Consider the following 18,564-nt stretch of genomic DNA (forward strand, 5'->3'; position numbering starts at 1 on the left):
ATAGGCTCATCCCCCGCCATTCTCCCCACCCTCAACTCACTCCCTAACAATACTGATGTGGAAAGCATGGTCAATGAATACAACAAAATCATGGTCTCCTCCTTAGATCAGATTGCCCCTCTCAAACCAAGACCAAGCAAGCTGAAAAACCACTTAAACAAATGGTTTACTCCATTCCTAAAAGACTTAAGGCAACAAAAAAGAAACTGCAAGGCTGCATGGAAATTACTACCAGCGGAAGCCAACAAACTCAAACTCACAAAACTCTCTTCACTCTACAAAAAAAATCTGCTTAGCCAAACGGGAATCCTACGACACCCGCATCTCCCAAGCTAACTCCAATATGAAAGAATTATTTACCATTCTTAAAGAACAAGAGTCTCCCATTGCAACACCTGCACCAAAGATAAAAAATGGTGTTCAGAGATCCAACACACACTAGCCAACATAGTATCCACACTACAAAATAAAATATCCCAAAAAAAGAATCTGTAAATGCCACACCCACACCTAAATTATCCGTGAACACCGCAGAAAATCATCCCATCCTCTTTAACTTCTCTAAAGTTTCTATCTTGGAGGTTGAATGAATGATCCTCTTCTCTCAAACCAACCAATTGCCAGGGTGATCCCTGCCCAGCACAACTCATTAAGGATGCGGCTCGGGACCTGTAACCTTTCATATCCAAGCACATCAACGCATCCTTTGCCACCGGCACCATCCCCACTAACCTCAAAGAATCGTGGGTACTCCCACTACTAAAAAAAAACACTCTTGACCCATTAACTCCCACCAACTACAGGCCAATCACAAAAGTCCCGTTCCTTTTAAAAATTCTAGATAAAGTGGCCTACATGCAAATTCAAAAATACCTGGAACTACACCACCTGTTAGGAGCCAGACAGTCAGGCTTCCGCCCACAACATGGAACTGAGACCACCCTCATCAATCTAAAAGCCCAAGTCGACAAGCTTAGAGACAATGGCAAATCAGCTCTACTGTTACTCCTAGACCTCTCAGCTGCTTTCGATTATGTAGACCATACAATCCTATGTAACCATCTCGACACAGCAGCACACTTCTCTAAAGATGCCATAACATGGATCAGATGTTTCCTAATCGGCAGAAAAATGAGGGTCTTCTCGCCCTCAGCAGCGGCAGATCCCATTCCTATCACCTGCGGAGTACCACAGGAGTCCTGTGTCTCGCCCACACTGTACAATATCTTTACCAAAGCCCCTCTTCGATGATCTGGACCATCTTGGTATCACCTACACCAACTATGCAGATGATACTCGGATCCTTCTCCCACTTACAGGGGATTACGACAAGCATTTGGCCTTGGTAAATAGAGTGTACATTATCATGCAGGCATGGATGGCCACGCATGGTCTATGCCTGAATGATGATAAAACAGAACTCATCATCCTGGGTACCCCCACTAACCTAAAAAAATTAGGACCCGACTACACCTCCTTCTTAATTGACGGCAACCTCATTAAGGTAGCACAAGAGGTAAAAACACTAGGCTTTTAACTCGATTCCACCCTATCATTCTCTAAACAGGTCAGCATGCTAGCATCCTCCACAGCGTACACGTGCAAACTCATAGAGCCATTTCTCTCGAATAACAGCTGTACCATCCTGGCCAGAGCCCTCATCCTATCCCGTCTAGATTACTGCAACGCCCTATACATAGGCTCCAACAAATCCATCATCACCAGAATCCAAACCCTACAAAACAACACCCTTAGAGCAGCCTTAGGTATCTCCAGAAGAGAACACATCTCCAAGAGCAGACGACAAACCAACTGGCTCCGGACTAATGACAAAATTCTACTTAAAACTGCGTCGCTCACCCACAAATCTCTCAACAACGCCGCACCCATCTGTCTCTCTGAGAGATTCCACAAACTGACATCCTTATGACCAACTAGATCAATAAATCTGGACTGCCTGTCCATTCCCAAATTCAAACGATCGACGATTGGTGGCAATAGCTTCCCTGTTAAAGCGGCCAAACTCTGGAATTCCATGCCTCCCTCCCTAAGAGCAGACCAGCCCTATCATAATTTCAGAACCAACACCATTTTATGGCTAAAATCCACTGACCAATAACCGCACGTCTGTCTATGTATCTGAAACGCAACGCACAACACCTGCCTAATAATCCCTTGATGCTAACTTCATTCTATCTATAATACCTGTAATATATTGTAAATATCTGCATACCCTGCTTGTATAATATGTATAGTAATGTATTGCTTTATACAACTGCCTGTAACCTGTAAATCACTGTAACTAAGCTTTGCATATTCTTGTACCTGCTGTGCCCTGATACCCTTGGGTCTGGCGTGCATTACAAATAATTAAACAAACAAACAATTCTTATATTGCCAACACGTATTTTGTTTCCACAAGGTGTCTTATGATCAAGATTGATGCGTATTTTGAGGTCACAATTTTTCATACATTTGTTTTGTTCATTTAGCTTTATCTAGATACTAACAGTTATCAAGTTGGCGCCTCTGCATCATTGCCAGTAATAAGGTCAGCATACTTAAGTTCAAGGAAGCGAGCAGTGTGCTGATGAACCTGTGTTTTTCATTTGCATGGAGTTGTACCCAGATAAAAAAAAGGGATGTTTTAAAAATTGAGACGGCCAGACATGTATCAATTATCTTGTCCTTCAGAAAACTTGCAGAAGTGAAACTGATGTTGGCCATACACTCTTTTTGAAATATTTATATTTCTTTTTTTTGTGAAAGTGTGCCTGCATGTTTGGGGATTTGCCCCAGCCCCTTAACAGTTGCTGCACTGAAATTCTGGCCCAAGGTCGGCATACCAGTCTAGGATGTTAATGTTAGAGGTATTTGTACTGCGTACCGTCACCAACAGAGTTGGTCGCTGGGCGCTCTGGCGGATCTGCAAACGAATCCTCCTCTTATGGTTTTCTCTCATTTCCTCTTATGTAATGTCGTGGGGTGCGTTCCTTTGGTTCTGTTTGTTGTCACTTGTTTGGTGGGAACTGGGACAGTATCTTTATTCATCGTTGTTTTGGCGGTGTGGTCGTTCTTTTGGGTAGTCTTCTAGTTACGCAGTGAAGAGCCAGGATTTAAGCAGTTTCCTGAATGCTAGGTGGTTTCTTGGTACTGGTGATAGTGAAATTTGACCAACCACACACCCATTTGCCCAGCACAGGGCAGGGTCCGGTCCTGTGCTATCTGTATAGGTGAATTCGGGAGATTGCCGATTGTGCATTTGTTGACTCCATCCCCATAACAGTTGGTGGGCTGAAATTTTGGCCTGAGGCCGGCATACCAGTGTGGGGTGTACTGGTGATGGTGAAATCTGACCAACCCCACCCATTCGCCCTCACAAGGCAGGGTCTGGCCCTGTGCTATCAAAATAGGTGATTTCGGGAGATTGACGATTTTGTGACTTTTCCCAAAATAGGAAGTTAGGACACAATGTCGGCATACCAGTCTAGTGTAGTGGCGATATTGAAATTTGACCAACCCCACCCATTCGCCCTGCACAGGGGTGGAGTGTGGTCCGGCCCTGTGCTATATCAGTATAGGCGATTTCTGGAGATTGATGATGCTTTCTGATGTTTCAAAAATAGGACTTTGACACAATGAACATACACAAGGCTATAGCAGACCCCCACATGCATGTCAGCTACAGACCCGTGCAACGCCGGGCGGTACAACTAGCGATTTAATAAAAACACAAATAACCTTCTGTATGGACGTTGATAATAAAGGTAAGTGGATTCTCTATCCAATACATGCTCAGCTATTGTGATGCTGTTACCTCAGTATGTGGTTGAGGCCTTCCTTTCACAGCTTGGAATTGCCATGTGCTCCATAGTAAAAATAGAGCAGGTTTATTAGTGTATTCATAATTCAAACTATAACCATACGTTCAGATGTCACACCTGTAGAACTTTAACATCAGTGAAACTAACAAATGAATTGTCTTTTAGCTCAGCGAGAAACTGGAGTACTTGTTGCTGGAAACCCCCCCGCAAGAACTTTCTGAAAATGACATAGCGCACTACAATGAAACCATTCAGGAGCTGCAATCAATTAGCCAAAAAAAATTCAACAGTGCAGCTGAGAATCTGCTTCAGGTAAATACATACTTCTGTTTTGTTTTTTCATCATCATGTTTATTCGGAAATATATTCCATAAAACATTTCACAGCATAACCAACATATCTAAACCTATAAAATGTTAATATAGCTAGGACAATAAAACTCAGGAAAGTGCAAAATACAAAAAGGAAATTATTTTTAAAAACATAAATGTGTACTCATAATTAAAATACAAAAACAAAGTCATCCTAAATATGCCCGGCTTGCCTTGTATGCATGAAACAGTAAAAATAACTATGAATCTAAAAACAAGATGTTGACTAATCATTAAATGAGAATGCAAAGTTAACATTCGTGCTCTTGATTAAATTCTCCTCTGTTGAGCATTCACTCAAAGTAAAACAGAAACAATGCTCAGAGAGAATAATAAAAGCGCCTGCACAGTTGGCTAGCATGCTAGGAGTTGGTTAGGCCTGCACCAAGCTTGTCTTAGGAACATCAAAATAAACCGGCTCGCCATCGATTAGTCTGCCCACAAAAAAGTATACCAGAGCTGGGCGACATTGGACAAATCCAGTTTCCATTAGCAACGTGCTCAAAGTACGGCTCCTAATCAATGTATAGGCAGAGCAGAATAACACACAGCGCATTAGGTTGTCTTCATCAGCTGAGCATAGTTAAGTCTTAACATCTGACAATACGGCAGGCGCTTAGTCATCGCTTTCGGATGAAAACTTACATAATGTAGTAGGTTATTAACATTCGTTTGGTTATGGTATATTGTGGTAATCACCTTGTTCCCTGCAATTGAAAGTTGGACATCCAAAAAGTGTAGAACCAGAGTTCCTATTTCCAAAGTGAACTTAATACGAGGGTGAACATGGTTCAAATGTCCTAAAAAGGTTGTCAGCTCTTGTTTGGGTGCACACTAAATACTAAAAATATCATCAATATAACTTTTCCAAGTAAGTATCTCATTCGACCATTCTGGATATTCTAAAACAAATATTTTTTCAAAAAAGTACATAAATATGTTAGCATATGCTGGGGCCATTGCTGACCCCATTGATGATCCTGATGCGTGTGCATAAAATATGCCCTGGTACTGAAATTAATTATTGAAAAGGATAATGTTAATCAATTCACTAATTAATTGTTTCTTGCCTCTGTCTCTGTGTTCAATACAATCCACACAATGGCTTTGATTCCCTCATTATTATCGGGAATGGATGTGTATAGGCTACTCAAATCGAGAGAGAAGAGGAGACACTCCGATGTCGAGGTTTCAATCCCATTTATACACTTCAAAAAGTCAGTAGTGTCCCTCAAGTATCTGGGGATCCCTTGGACTAGTGGTTGTAGGATCCTATCCACATAGATGGATAAGGGATCAAAGAAGCTCTTGGTCCCGGCCACAATGGGTCTCAATGGTGGTCTAGTGTGATGTTTATGGATCTTTGGGAGTCCATAGATAATAGGAGTAATGGGCAATCGATTAATTAGAAAGTTCTTAGTCTTATCAGTTATCCAGTCATTGTCAAATTCCTTATCCACTATGCTCTGTATCAGAATTGTAATCCCATCAATTGGATATTTAGGATCGAGTTTTGAATGTGTGGATCAAAATAACTTTTAGGTCTCATTTCTAGTTAATCTTGAGAGCCCAAAGTTCCTCTACTGGAGGTTGTACTTCAAAGAGCATTTTCAATCTGATTTTACGCAATAACCTATTGTCATGATGCCTACCTCCGGGCATACGGATCAAGCCCATCAGCCCTGGGAGCAGGCATCCAGGTATTTAATAAAACCCCAGCAGCCCCGGCTAGGGGCTGTTTGGGTTCAGTCCTGGCGCCATAGGCGCCAGGCTCATAGACTTTAATTACCTCATGCAGACCATGCTGCAAATGAATCCAAGCCAACGTGAGGCCTGGATGGGACTATTTTTCTACAGGGACTATTTTTTACTCAGGTGTGGTTCTAGGGACTTCTTACCTGGAACTACTTTGGAGGCTATTTAAACCACGCCCGAACAGCAGAACATGCTTCGTGTTATTCTGCATCCAGCAGCGTAACCCTCACCGTGCCTGCAGTCAGCATCCAGTCTTCAGCCACGCCCGTCTCAAATCCAGAGCTCCTACTAATAGAAGAAAGAAGAAGGAAAGGTTAGAAAACAGATATTATTTCAATCCTTACCTGAATTCCAGATCCATCACGTCTTCGAACTTGAAAAGGACATTATTCTACACGCGTCGCATCGCCAGCTGCAGCGCCGCGCCATACTCACCAGTCCTCACAGCATTTTTCGATCCGGCGCAGCCTCCATCATTTTCTCCGCCGAATTCCACCATCTAGGTGACAAAAGAAACATAAGGTGAGCCGAGAGAGCCAACAAATACAACCTCTCCACCATAGACTTACCTGATTAACAACCGGAGGCCTTATTCTGTAACAAACCGCAACTTCTTACGCCGCACCTGTAAGGAGAGAGAAATCAGCAATTTAAACACACACATCTGTTGCCGGACAGTGTTGGGTAATACAGACTCTTACCTCAACACCATCAGCTGTCACAAGACAATCTTCCCTTGGACCCAGCTGTAACACAAGAAAGGAATGTACAAGAGTGAACATCGGACATATTGAACTCTTTGAACTTTATACTTACGGGTTCTCGTCTGGAACCTCGGAGTCAATATTCATCCGGAACTCTTCCAACGCTCTCAAACCAGTGAAGTAACTGGTATCTACACGCCCCTGCATTCCACGCAGGATGGAGAGCTCATCATTTACAAACATAAGGTGAGCTTACAGAAAGTGAATATCGGAGGTGATTAGTGGGGAGAACAGTGGGGTGCCATTACTAAAATCCACAGGTGGCTGAATCCCTTTCTCCACTTGCAGGAGAATATTTCTATGGGTCAAGCAGACGGGATTAGGCGGTCCAGTCCAGTCTGTCATCTCTGCACTACGCTTCACATTGGAGGAGGTCGCAGCTGTCCGGGTCCGATCGACGCCCCTGTGGGAGCCAGGTGAGCGTAGCACCTGTGTAGGTTCACTTTTTCTTCAATTAGTCCGATTTAGGGACAAATGAGAGTCCCCAATTGAGGACTTCTAATGGTCCCTCAGTCTAGGTTTTGCTAGATATATTAATCACAATATTTTCATTTTTTTTTTTTTTTACCTGTTGGTCTTTTTGCCTTGCCTCGTTTTCCTCTCTTTCCTAAAAAAGGAACCGGCTCCTGGTGGATAATTGTAGTACTCATTACCAGAATAGTCAGACAAGGAGTTCCTACAGGAAACATCAAATTACTTATTGATGTTCCTGGTCTCTGGCTCTCGGTTGGGATTGGATCTCCTACACTGCTATTGTTGCTGTTATCTGAACTTGACTGCCCAGAATGTGGATTAGGAAATCTATTGTGGTTCCTCTGTGCATAATATTCCTGCCAATTTATTTTGTTCTTTATCAGGTTTATAGGTGGCAAGTTTATTGTTAATGTCCTCCGAAATTGAGGTCAGTTCTAGATCAGTCTTATAGGAGCTCAATTGTATTTTAAGTTCCAAGATTTATTTCTCTATTGAGTTCAATGATTTTGAGAGTTCCTCTACAGTGAGGAGAATCCAATCTAAAGAACATTTATTAAGAATTTTATCCCATTTCATAACGAATTCTATGCTGTCTTTATATAGGGATGGTCGTAGGTATACCCTCAAACCCCTTTCACGGCACGAGATTAGCAGCCGTTGTTTTTCTAAATTCCTAAAAGGTATTCTAACTTTATGATTTTAGAATTTGTATTTCGGGCTACTGACTCAAGGCTGGGGAACAGTTCTAAGTCCGGGGGAGAAGCCATAATATACACACAGTCTGAATGAATGGGGAATCATTGGAAAGTTGTGGTGAGTTTTGGCGATTAGATTGAGATCGAGATGTGGAAATAGCGATCGGAAACAGAGTAGAATTGTGCACTCTAATGATTTGTCTTTTTTATAGTTTGGTTCCTTTTGAAAAGGATATTTGGGTGAAGGGCATTTGACTGGGCCAGGTAGGCTTGAGGACTCTTCCCACCCTCTTCACTGATTTGGGTGACCACTAGGAATTGGCTCTAACCACGTTGTAAATAAAATTGGGAGACAAATTGCCGGTCCTGACTTATAACGGGGGTGATTTGGTTCACCACATAAACTAGGGACACTTACGGTCTACCACGGAACCTAGTCTGTAAACCTTATTGCATGGAGATCAGGTGGATGTATATATCACACATTTCTGTCTGTAAACCTTTTGGCACGATGATTAGGTGGATCGACATAGTACTGCATATATTATATATATGTAAGAAAAACTGCATATATATTAAAAATTGGGTTGTGTGTTTATCTGCCTGCAGAATTTTACTCCTGAAGAAAGGGAATATATCCCAGAAACGCATAGAGTAGTACTGGCTGAAACTTGAATATATTGAATATAAAAGAATATTGACTAAAGAAAATTGGAAGACTTCAATTAAATTTGGATTATGAGACACTGTTTTGAATGTACTTTTTGAATTTGCTCAGATTTGAAATTAATATTTTGGCTGTTTTAACAGGGGATGGGAGTGTCCATAGAGTGTATACCTTTTTGTTTCAGATAGTAATTCACACATGCTATCTGTATACTGCTTAAAGGCCTCCATCCTTCTCCTCCATGCCCAAATCAGAAAATTCCCTAAGCAGTGTGTTGCCAATGGATCCTTAGCTGCCAAACACAGGTGCAGTGCATCTCGGGCACTACTCATTCTATGCTGCTTAAACAAGGGACCTACGTACTCCTTCCTTATATCAGCCTACCTCGGGCACACAAGGACAAAATGGGCGACACTTTCTATTATGCTTGAGCAATGCGGGCAGTCTGGCAGATTACTCTCTTTCCACTTGTTTCTCAGACTTGCGAGAGGGAGGACCCCCATTCACAGTTTCAAATAAAGTGCCCTCATTTGCTTAAGTTGCATTACATTCAGATATGGTTCAAACCCATGTCATTCCTTTAACAGCCAGTAGCTGGTTAAACTAGACTGGACCATTTTAGCTGAGGTTTCTCTTTCCCATTTTACTGCATATGCTGCTCTTACCTTAGCTTTAAAAATCACTGGCATTGATTCTGGATTGAGACAGAAAATGTTCCGTCCCATAGCTACGAGTTCACGTTTAATTGCCACAAACAAAGGTAGGTTTTGACCCCTCTCTGGGGTCAATAGGTCTCTTAGTGCCTCCCTGTATTTACCCAGATTCAGATTAGCCCACACCCAGGCCCAAATGTATACCAGCTTTCTCTAGATATAAAAACAAATGTTGTGCAGGTACATTTCTGTATAAATTAAAAGATTTGGTGCGTCTGAAGTTTTCCAGTATTGATCGTTCCCCACATCTCGGCCCCGTATAAGGCTGCTTGCCTCGCTTGGCCTTTGTATGTTTCCAAAGTGACACTCACCGCACCATCCCTGGCAAATCTGGATATTGCGCTGTGTAAGTGCAGCATGGTAAATTTTATCCCCCCAGGTACAGTCGTCTTTTACTCTAATCCCCAGATAATCATACCAACATACTTGTTCTTTCGGCCCATCTCTCAGCTTCAGTTCAGGTCTGAGCGATTTGTTACACCTGGGCCTCCTGTAAATCAGAGATTTTGTTTTCTTGGCATTAATATTTAGGCCATTTTCATCACAGAATATTTCCTCATATCACTAAACAAACATATAGATTCAAGCAAGCACTGGGCTGGGTAATAAGGTTTATGAATATGTCAAAATCTAAACCTATCAACCTTATCAAAAAGATTTATGTCAGTCAAGCTGGAGCTGTAGCCAAATACGGCTCATCATTATGAGGCTATGTGAAGGCCTCTGGACTCCAAATGTCCTAGGATTGATCCGCTCAGCATCAAACAACAGGGTTCATATTGGGCTGGACTGCCCCTTTTGGGGTGGGACCAAACCTGATTTTCATATGGCCTTTCCCCTTCTGTAATGGCTTGCCAGGCGAAGAGTGATGGTCTGGAGGGTTGCCCAGAGCAATGCCAGTGGTTAAGATTCATTTTAAACCTTCCAGCCATCACCTCTTTGTTTTTGCTTTGTCACCCAGATTGGGATGGGTATGCTCAGACGTGGGTCCCGTGCCTGCTGGGCCTAGAGAGCCAAGCTACTCCTCACTGATGAGGCCCAACAAGGCCGAAACATGTTTGGGGATGCTTGTGGTCTCGTGCAGAAGAGATGTGACCTAGCAGTTCGGGCTGGACACCCCCTTTTGGGGTGTGACCAAACCTGATTTGCATATGGTCTTTCCCCTTCTGTAATGGCTTGGCAGGCGAAGAACGATGGTCTGGAGGGTTGCCCAGAGCAATGCCAGTGGTTAAGATTCATTCTAAACCTTCCAGCCATCACCTCTTTATGCTGTGCTTCAGAGGTCATTAGGGATTTTGCCAACAAATGTATTTTTAGCTGAAAGCACCTTTCTTGTGCACGGCATGGCTAGAGACACGGCTCTGTCCTTCATAAAAGAACTACAGGAGCCCTGCCTTTTGTATTTTGTATTGTTCGCCGCTATCTATGTTTTGTGTTTTGCAAGTACATTTGCTTCCTTCCGAGAGAGGGGCCTCCTTAGTGGTTAAGCGACATTGTTTACACAATCAGAAGGTTCTGTACCAGGCTCAAGGTCATTTGCTCACAGCCCATACTTTTTAGGAAAAATCTTTAGTGCTCTTCATTGCAGCATGGAAAAGCAAATTTCATGGCTTGCATTTTTCTAAATATAAATGTGTTTACATCAAACTGTACATTATATGAAGGATGCCTGCATTTCACTCAATATTAAACGGTTTTCATTGCACAGTGTAGGAGGCCTTGACTGCGACTCAGATCACAGGACATATGAAGCATGGCTAATATGGGCAGACATAGAAAATACATGTCACTCCCCCATGAGACAGAAAAAATGCTGTGGAGGCATCATGGGAATAAGAGTGAAGAGAGGAAAAGAGTGTGTAAACCAGAACGCTTATCTGCTAAAATGTGTTCACTTAGAATCTTCACCATTTACCAAATGTTAAAACATAAAAATGTCTTCCTGAGATGAGCCAGCCGCAGCAGGTACTGGTCAGCAGACAATCTTCATCCACTGATGATCACTGACGAATTAGAGCTGAGTAGATGTTTGCCACACGAACAGTCCTAAAGCGGTTTCTTCTGTTATTCTAGATTCGGTTATGGTGCAAGGACAAGTTCATCGATACTTGACTAGATTAAGCAAATGTGACGAACAGGAGTAGGATGAACCCAGCTACAAGGATGTAGAGCACAGGTGTGATCACCGTGCCTAAGTTCCAAAGCAGTCCAAATAACCTTTCAATGCATTGAAGGAAACAACTGTATTCGTCAGCCAGCATTTGGAGCTCTGGAAGGACCCCCATTAGTTGGAGCAGATCTTTCTAACTGGACATGAATCTTCTTTTGGCCATTCTGGTATTCTTCCAGTAGGACTTTGGCCTACTGCAGTGCTCTTCATGATGCTTCTACGCATGTCACTATGGTGCTACTGGTGTGTATTTACAAATTAAGGAGCTATGCCAGGTGTAGGGACTTCAGTGGTTATAGCTTCACATCAGGCCAGTCCAATTGCACTAGCTCAGTCCGCACTGGTAGATTTAGATAAAACTGCAACAGTCCACCATGTTTGAGATGTGATCAAGCTGACAATCCCCTCAGGCACACCACACCGTGAAGCATTGAACTGCACTATGTAGGATCCATTTGGTAGTAGTAGAGCTTTGCTACTGCAGGTTCACATTCGAGTTACACTCAGCATGCAAATGGTTGAGGTTGAATTCTGCTCACATGGGCTAATTTTGATGAATGTCCTGTCATTTTATATGGGGTGTACCCATGCAGTTCTTCGGGGACTACATCTGTACTAAAGAGTCCTCACAATTCACACAGGTATGGCTGTAGGGCACCTCATAGAGAGTTTGTATCCATTGCTTCTCCACTTGATGCATGGGGCCCCAGGACTCAAATTCTTCACACAACAGAGGTGTTACTGCTGGCACGGGATTGTTGAATATCCCATGCAGTGTCTATGACAATTAGTCATTGTCACACGCCGGTATTGTGTAGAATCTTCTCTTGAGTACACTGAGCAAGGTGTAGAGTGAGTCCGAAAGGCCTTTCTCTGAGCTTGTCCTGATAGATTTGGTTCTGTCAGTTGCTCTGGCCATAGGTTGATAAACCAGACTGGAATGCCCGTAAAGACTGTGTCCAGGCAGTCTGTGATCTTCAAAAGTTCAATTGTTCATCCTTTAAAATGTTCTTCTTGGATGATATGCACCCTATCCATTACTGCATCTCTTCAGCTTGTAGATGTCCTACTGCAATGCTGCAATGCAATGAATTTGTCTTTCGACTGAAAAATCGCTCATCTTGATTGGCTGCCTATACCTCCATTGGATTCGCATGACTATTTTCTCCAAGGTAGGTTCAGCTTCTTTCACCTCCTTTGCCCTAGCCTTTCCTAGGTGACCTATCCTTACTAGGATAGATGTCTGCCTGACTTTCCCCATGTGTCTATTACACTAACAACCTTATGTAAACAGGCTTGCTTTGCCATCAGTTGGCATGCTCTGCTTATGGAAATGGCATAGGTTTGTGCAATGTTTTGTGAAATCTAAGCTATGAAATGGCCTATGCTTAAACCTTTGTATTTTATATATCATGCTCATTTTTGCCTTCCATCATTGCTTAGTTAAGCTATTCAGTTGGCCACCAATTGCCACCCTACTTGGCCTCCCTATTGGATATGTGGGTAAAAGGGTTGAACTACACACTAACAAAAAACGAGAGTGATTGAGAAAACAGCAAATGTGGATATATACATGTTACTGTTCCATACACTTGCCAAGAGTCACCCCCCATGACGTGATAAGATGGACTGTTTGTTGTCATGTATTCCCTGTCATTGTGGCTTAGAATGTGTCATATACCTGCGTAGACCACATAAACTGGCTATCTGTAGGAGGTGAAGGGAATATATCCATTTTGCCCTATACGCTATTCCTTCACTTGGGGCTTTGGTATGTAAGGGAAGTGTGTCTCAAACGCCTGTGTTGAGTTCATAAGAGGAACATGACAATGCTCCCAGAAGGTTGTATCTAGCCACTGTACAGATTTCCGCTTATAGTAAAGGAAGGTGCCTAAATATTTTACAATGCATACATGGTCTGCCATTTCATCTAACTTTTCTAGATCATCTTCAGGATCTAACAATGCTCCTTTAGCAAAAGCTTCTAACTTGTATCTACCTGGAGTTGCATACTAGGCCCACAAAAGGGTTATACTGGCTTGCCGAGAAGTGTCCTAACTCTAGTGGGTATATGCCTATTTGTGTAACGACTCCTCCCACATCAGTCTGCACCTCCCTCTTAGGTAATGGGTTGGGAGTGTGTGCTATTTCTAAGGTTGAAATATTCAATTGTTGGCTGATCATTGGGATCTCCAGTGGGATACAAATGTCGCAAAGAAAAAAAAGACAAAATAAATGAGAAGGCTTATCTGCAGCAAACATTTCAAACAGGATCACTGTTCCAACAAAAAGATGTTTCCGTGCACTTTAGATGGCTAAAAATCTTCATCTTCATGATGGACCTTGTGCTTGGCATTGTTTCTAGTCCTGTTCCTGGCTCTTTGGTCACTGGAAAAACAGACTTGTTTTCATGTGAGATGGGTGTTTCTGGACTTATTGTTAACTTCACATTTTCATCTATTCTTGCCTGCTTTTCAGGTTGTTCATGAAAGTGAATCTCCTCTCTCAGGAATAGGGGCAGAACCATCTCGAGCTGACTTAAGGTGGTCGGCGGACACTTCTTGAGTACCTTTCTCTGGGGGCATGGCTGGTAGGACCACTGTTCCTGAGCCTTCATGTTTCAGTACCTTCACATGAGGTTGGTAGCGCGGTACAAGTGCTTCTTTGTCATGAATCTTCATGAATCTTCTCTAGGACTTAGTGCCCAGATTTCAGGGTCAGTCAGTCTGTGATTTCTCTTTGTCTTGATGCTGTGGTGTTTCTTCTCCATTGATGGAGTCTCTTAGGAAATGAATGAGGAGCAGCCGATCTGGCTTGTTGAGAGAACTCACAAGAATTGTGCAAATCAGACATATACATTGGAGCACCAAACAGCAACTCTAAAAGGTGTTTTACCCATGCATTGAGAAAGGCAAGGTAGATTCCTTATACTACACTGCACTATAGGAACGTAAGTCACCCAATTAACACCAGAAGAAAGGATGCATTTAGTCAAGGCTTGCCTTTCTATCCCATTAGCTCTCTCTTTGACACCATTAGCTTGTGAGCAAAAACGGGTTTAGAGACTTGCAGAGTACAGCCCAGCTCAACAGGGCCACTCTTAAGGCTTTGCCTTAAAAGGCTGGCCCATTGTCAGCTTGGAGAGAATTTGGTGCTATCATAGCGATTAAGGACAGCAACCACTTCATGACCTCTTTACTATCAACTCTATACTGAAAAACTAGTCAAGTGAACGTTTTACACTAGTCCACCACGACAAACAAGTATTTGTACTTGTTGACGGGTGCTAGTGGACCTATGTGGTCCATATATTTGCATTTGAAAGGCACTGTGGCCTCTGTTAGTGTGCTCACTGGTGGCTTGCTGAAATTGTTCATTGTTATCTACAAACAATTTGCTATATATAGTTGTACCTCCTTACTAAGCCCTGGTCACCAGTATCTATTCTGCAAGATTTGTTTAGTAGCTGAAATCCCAAAATGGGTTGTGGCTACACTTGCCTGTACAGTGAGATTCTTTTAAATGTATCCTGCTTGATCTGTTGTAGCCTGTCAACAGGGCCTCCTTTTGCCCTAGGCATAGTGATTATCACTGCATGTAAGCTTACAGCATAGTTGTAAGTAGTGAGGAACCCTTGAGTGTTAGGACTATTTCCATCTAGTCATGCTTTTATGTGTTATGAATGAGTACAATACTTCAATGTTTAACAATCAAAGGTGTCCCGTGTACGGAAAACATAGAAACAAAGTTCTCTCACCTGAGGGTTGGAGCAAGAATAGCAGCTGAATATGTAGGAAAAAGGATACCCAGATGGAGATTGATCTCTGTCTCTATCTTCAGATGACAATTAGAATTCCCCCAGAGAAACACCCAGTGACCCGGCACAAAGGCCAGGGCACAGGGAGGGTCCCAGGGAAACCCTCTTGGGGAATAAAACCCTGTGGAGCTGCTAGTGAACATAGACTCCTGGAGACGTCCCGTAGAAGTAGATTACGCTATACCAGGATTTTGGTGATGAATGGGCGTGTCTTTAAAGGATCAGACCCAGAACAGAGCTGTCAGATTGGCTGAAGGGAAATAGTGAAACAAAGTGATTAGAGTTGGTTCTGCCTAGTACTGGAAAAGACACTTCTAGAAGAGGGACTCTTACCGAGGGATCTGATGGTAACAAGATTTAGAAATGAAAGTAACCGAAGACCTGGTATGATCTGAAAGACTGGGCACACTGGATAGTGCAAAGCAAAGGAAAATGATGAACAAACACTGAGGAGTAATTGGAAGCAATCTACACACCGGGTGGAGAATAGAGAACAATAATTACCCAGAATAAACGGAGACCCTCTCTATCTTGATGGATGACAGAGGTTCAGAAGGGATGAGAGCAAAGGGCGTTGGATCTGTATGACGGAAACCGAAGAGCAACTATGAGCCCGCAAGATAAGAAACCAACATTCCCATAAATGCTTCAGGAGAAACGAATGCCTACCAAAGGAAACCCTAGTAAACCCCACCAGTCGAAGGCGGATGCAGGAAACAAATTCTCCCAAAGCGAGTTGCTTGGGCAACCCTGATAGATCACCGGAACGGGAAGGCAACGAGGCGTCCTAAAGTAAACACACACAAACAACAACAATGACCAATACAGTTTCAATGGAAAGTGGCAATAGGAAAATAAGCCCAAAGGCAAGCCTGTTTAGAAAGAGGAAAAGATTCCCTGACATGGACTCACTTAGCGTTCGCCAGCTCCTAGGAGAGTAGCAACGCGTCCTTGTCTGGGATAAGCAGGCTGATAAGCTGTCGGCGCGTCTACCCGGAAACGTTGCAAGGCATTCTGGGCGCGGCGACTAGACTGCTGCACATACTGCAGTGGTCCGCGAGAGCCGCCATGTTGGAGTCAGGCGTGTCTGCGAGGGCCGCCAAGTTAGAGTCAGGCATCGCGTTATGGATTGCCTGGATGTCTCAAATGAAATATTTTAATCAACCGAGGTGCATGGATAGCAGATACTGGTTCTCAGGTACGGTCAGCAGGAGAGTACGCTTTCCAGTCGACTAAGTATTGAAGACGACCCCGATACCCGGAGTCGCAAATCTCCTTGAATTCATATTCTGGCCCTGAGTCAGAAATGATGGGTGCAGGACGGTCAGAAACTGTGGGATGAAATGTACTGCGATTATCGGGCTTCAATTGTGATACATGAAAAACTGGGTGTATTCTTGTCCAGGAGCTAGGTAAACGGAGTCTGAAAGCCGCTGAACCTATGGCAGGAAGAACTCGGAAAGGACCAAAATACTGAGGAGAGAGTTTAGACGGAACTAGATGTCTAGGTAGAAATTTTGACGAAAGCCATACCCAATCTCCGGGTTTGCTGATAGGTGCAGGTGTTCGATGACGATCATCGAAGTGTTTTCTCCTGTTCTGGGAATGACGTAGAGGGATAACCGCGGAGCGGTGTCCTTGACAAATCTGTTCCGTCAGTTTATTTAGGTCTGGGAATTTAGTGTCAGATCTTTTCATAGTGGGAAAAGATGTAGGACTGAACCCAAAGGTGCACTGAAAAGGAGATGTTTGAATGGCCGAATGATACGAGTTATTATACGCAAACTCGGCTAGTGGCAGGCGATCCTTCCAATTGTCCTGTGCCGCAGAGATGTAACTCCCGAGATATCCTTCTAATGTTTGATTTAGCCTTTCTGTTTGACCATTAGATTGGGGGTGGTAACCGGAACTAAGAGCCCTGGATACCCCAAGAAATCGGCAACTAATTTCCAATATTGAGAAGTGTACTGTGGGCCTCTGTCCGAAATGATTTTCAGGTAAACCATGAAGGGAAAAAACATGTTTGATAAAAATACGTGCCATTTGAGAAGCAGGGGGTATCCCAACCAAAGGAACAAAATGTGCCAGTTTTGTCAATGTGTCAATTGTAACCATAATAGTAGAATAGCCCTGAGATTGGGGAAGATCTACGATGAAGTCCATGGATATTATTTGCCATGGACGGGACGGCAAGTGCATTCTGACCAGTTCTCCCAATGGTGCTTGTCTAGGTATCTTATTTTGTAAGCAGGTGGGACATGAATTCACGTATTCCTTGGTGTCTCTTCGAAAAGTAGGCCACCAAAAGAAACGTGAAACTAGATCCAACGTGGAGGTCAAGCCTTGATGTCCTGCTATTTTGGATTTATGGCACATATCCAAAACCTCCTTCTGTAGAGGATGAGTCGGGATGTAAGCCTTTTGTCCCATGAACTAACATCCATCCTCTTTAACCAGATCCAATCAGTTGGATAATGAAAGTGATTTCTTTGCCATTGAATAAGATTGAGCTCTAAGGCGAGACAGAAAATTAGGGGCTGACACTAATCCCATGGTTATCGGTGGAAATATAGGTTCAGATCTAAAAGGATTGTTGACGGGATGGTCCTTGCGAGACAGAGCATCTGCTCTTAAATTCTCCCTTCCGGGAATGAATGAAAACGTGATCTTGAAGGGAGAGAAAAAGTGAGCCCATCTTGCTTGACGGCTGTTACAGGTCTGAGCATATTGGAGTATCCGAAGATTATGGTGGTCTGTCCGTACTTCAACCGGGAATTTGGCTCCTAAAAGTAAGTGTTGCCACTCCTCAAAGGCACGCTTGATAGCGAGAAGTTCCTTCTCCAACACTGTGTAGTTTATCTCAGAGGGCAAAAGAGTTTTGGAGAGAAATGCCACTGGTCTCTCCTGATCTAGGTCATCCGGTTGTAGTAGGATGGCGCCTAGGGCGTGTTGGGAGGCATCAGTCTCCACGATGAATCTTCGGTTCTGGTTTGGAGTTAGAAGAATTGGTGCTGAAGTAAATAGCTTTTTAAGTTCGCGAAAGGCTTGATCAGTAGCTGACGACCAAACAAACATAACCCCTTTCTTTAGAAGATTAGTAAGTGGCTGAGTAAGTCGTGAGAATTCAGGTATGACTCTCCTATAGAAGTTTGCAAACCCTATGAAGCGCTGGATCTCTTTTCCTGACATAGGTGTAGGCCAGTCTCGTACAGCCGATACCTTCTCCGGATCCATTGCTATCCCCTTGGCGGAAAGGACGTATCCCAAGTAAGTTACTTTAGATTGATGAAAGGTACACTTCTCGGTGTTACAGA

General features: G+C 43.2%; 1 protein-coding gene across 1 annotated transcript in view; it reads left to right on the forward strand.

Moving 5' to 3' along the window:
• The window catches only part of DNAI7 (dynein axonemal intermediate chain 7), a gene marked incomplete in the record, with an annotated part of 1,381,690 nt that overhangs the window by 685,270 nt on the left and 677,856 nt on the right, over nt 1-18,564 (forward strand). Inside the window, 1 exon segment of the mRNA XM_069628488.1 lies at nt 3,990-4,136. Within this exon segment, the coding sequence (XP_069484589.1) occupies nt 3,990-4,136 (147 nt within the window).

Source organism: Ambystoma mexicanum, chromosome 12 (assembly GCF_040938575.1).
Source record: "Ambystoma mexicanum isolate Mex_15411 chromosome 12, UKY_AmexF1_1, whole genome shotgun sequence".
In the NCBI taxonomy this organism is placed as follows: Eukaryota; Metazoa; Chordata; class Amphibia; order Caudata; family Ambystomatidae; genus Ambystoma; species Ambystoma mexicanum.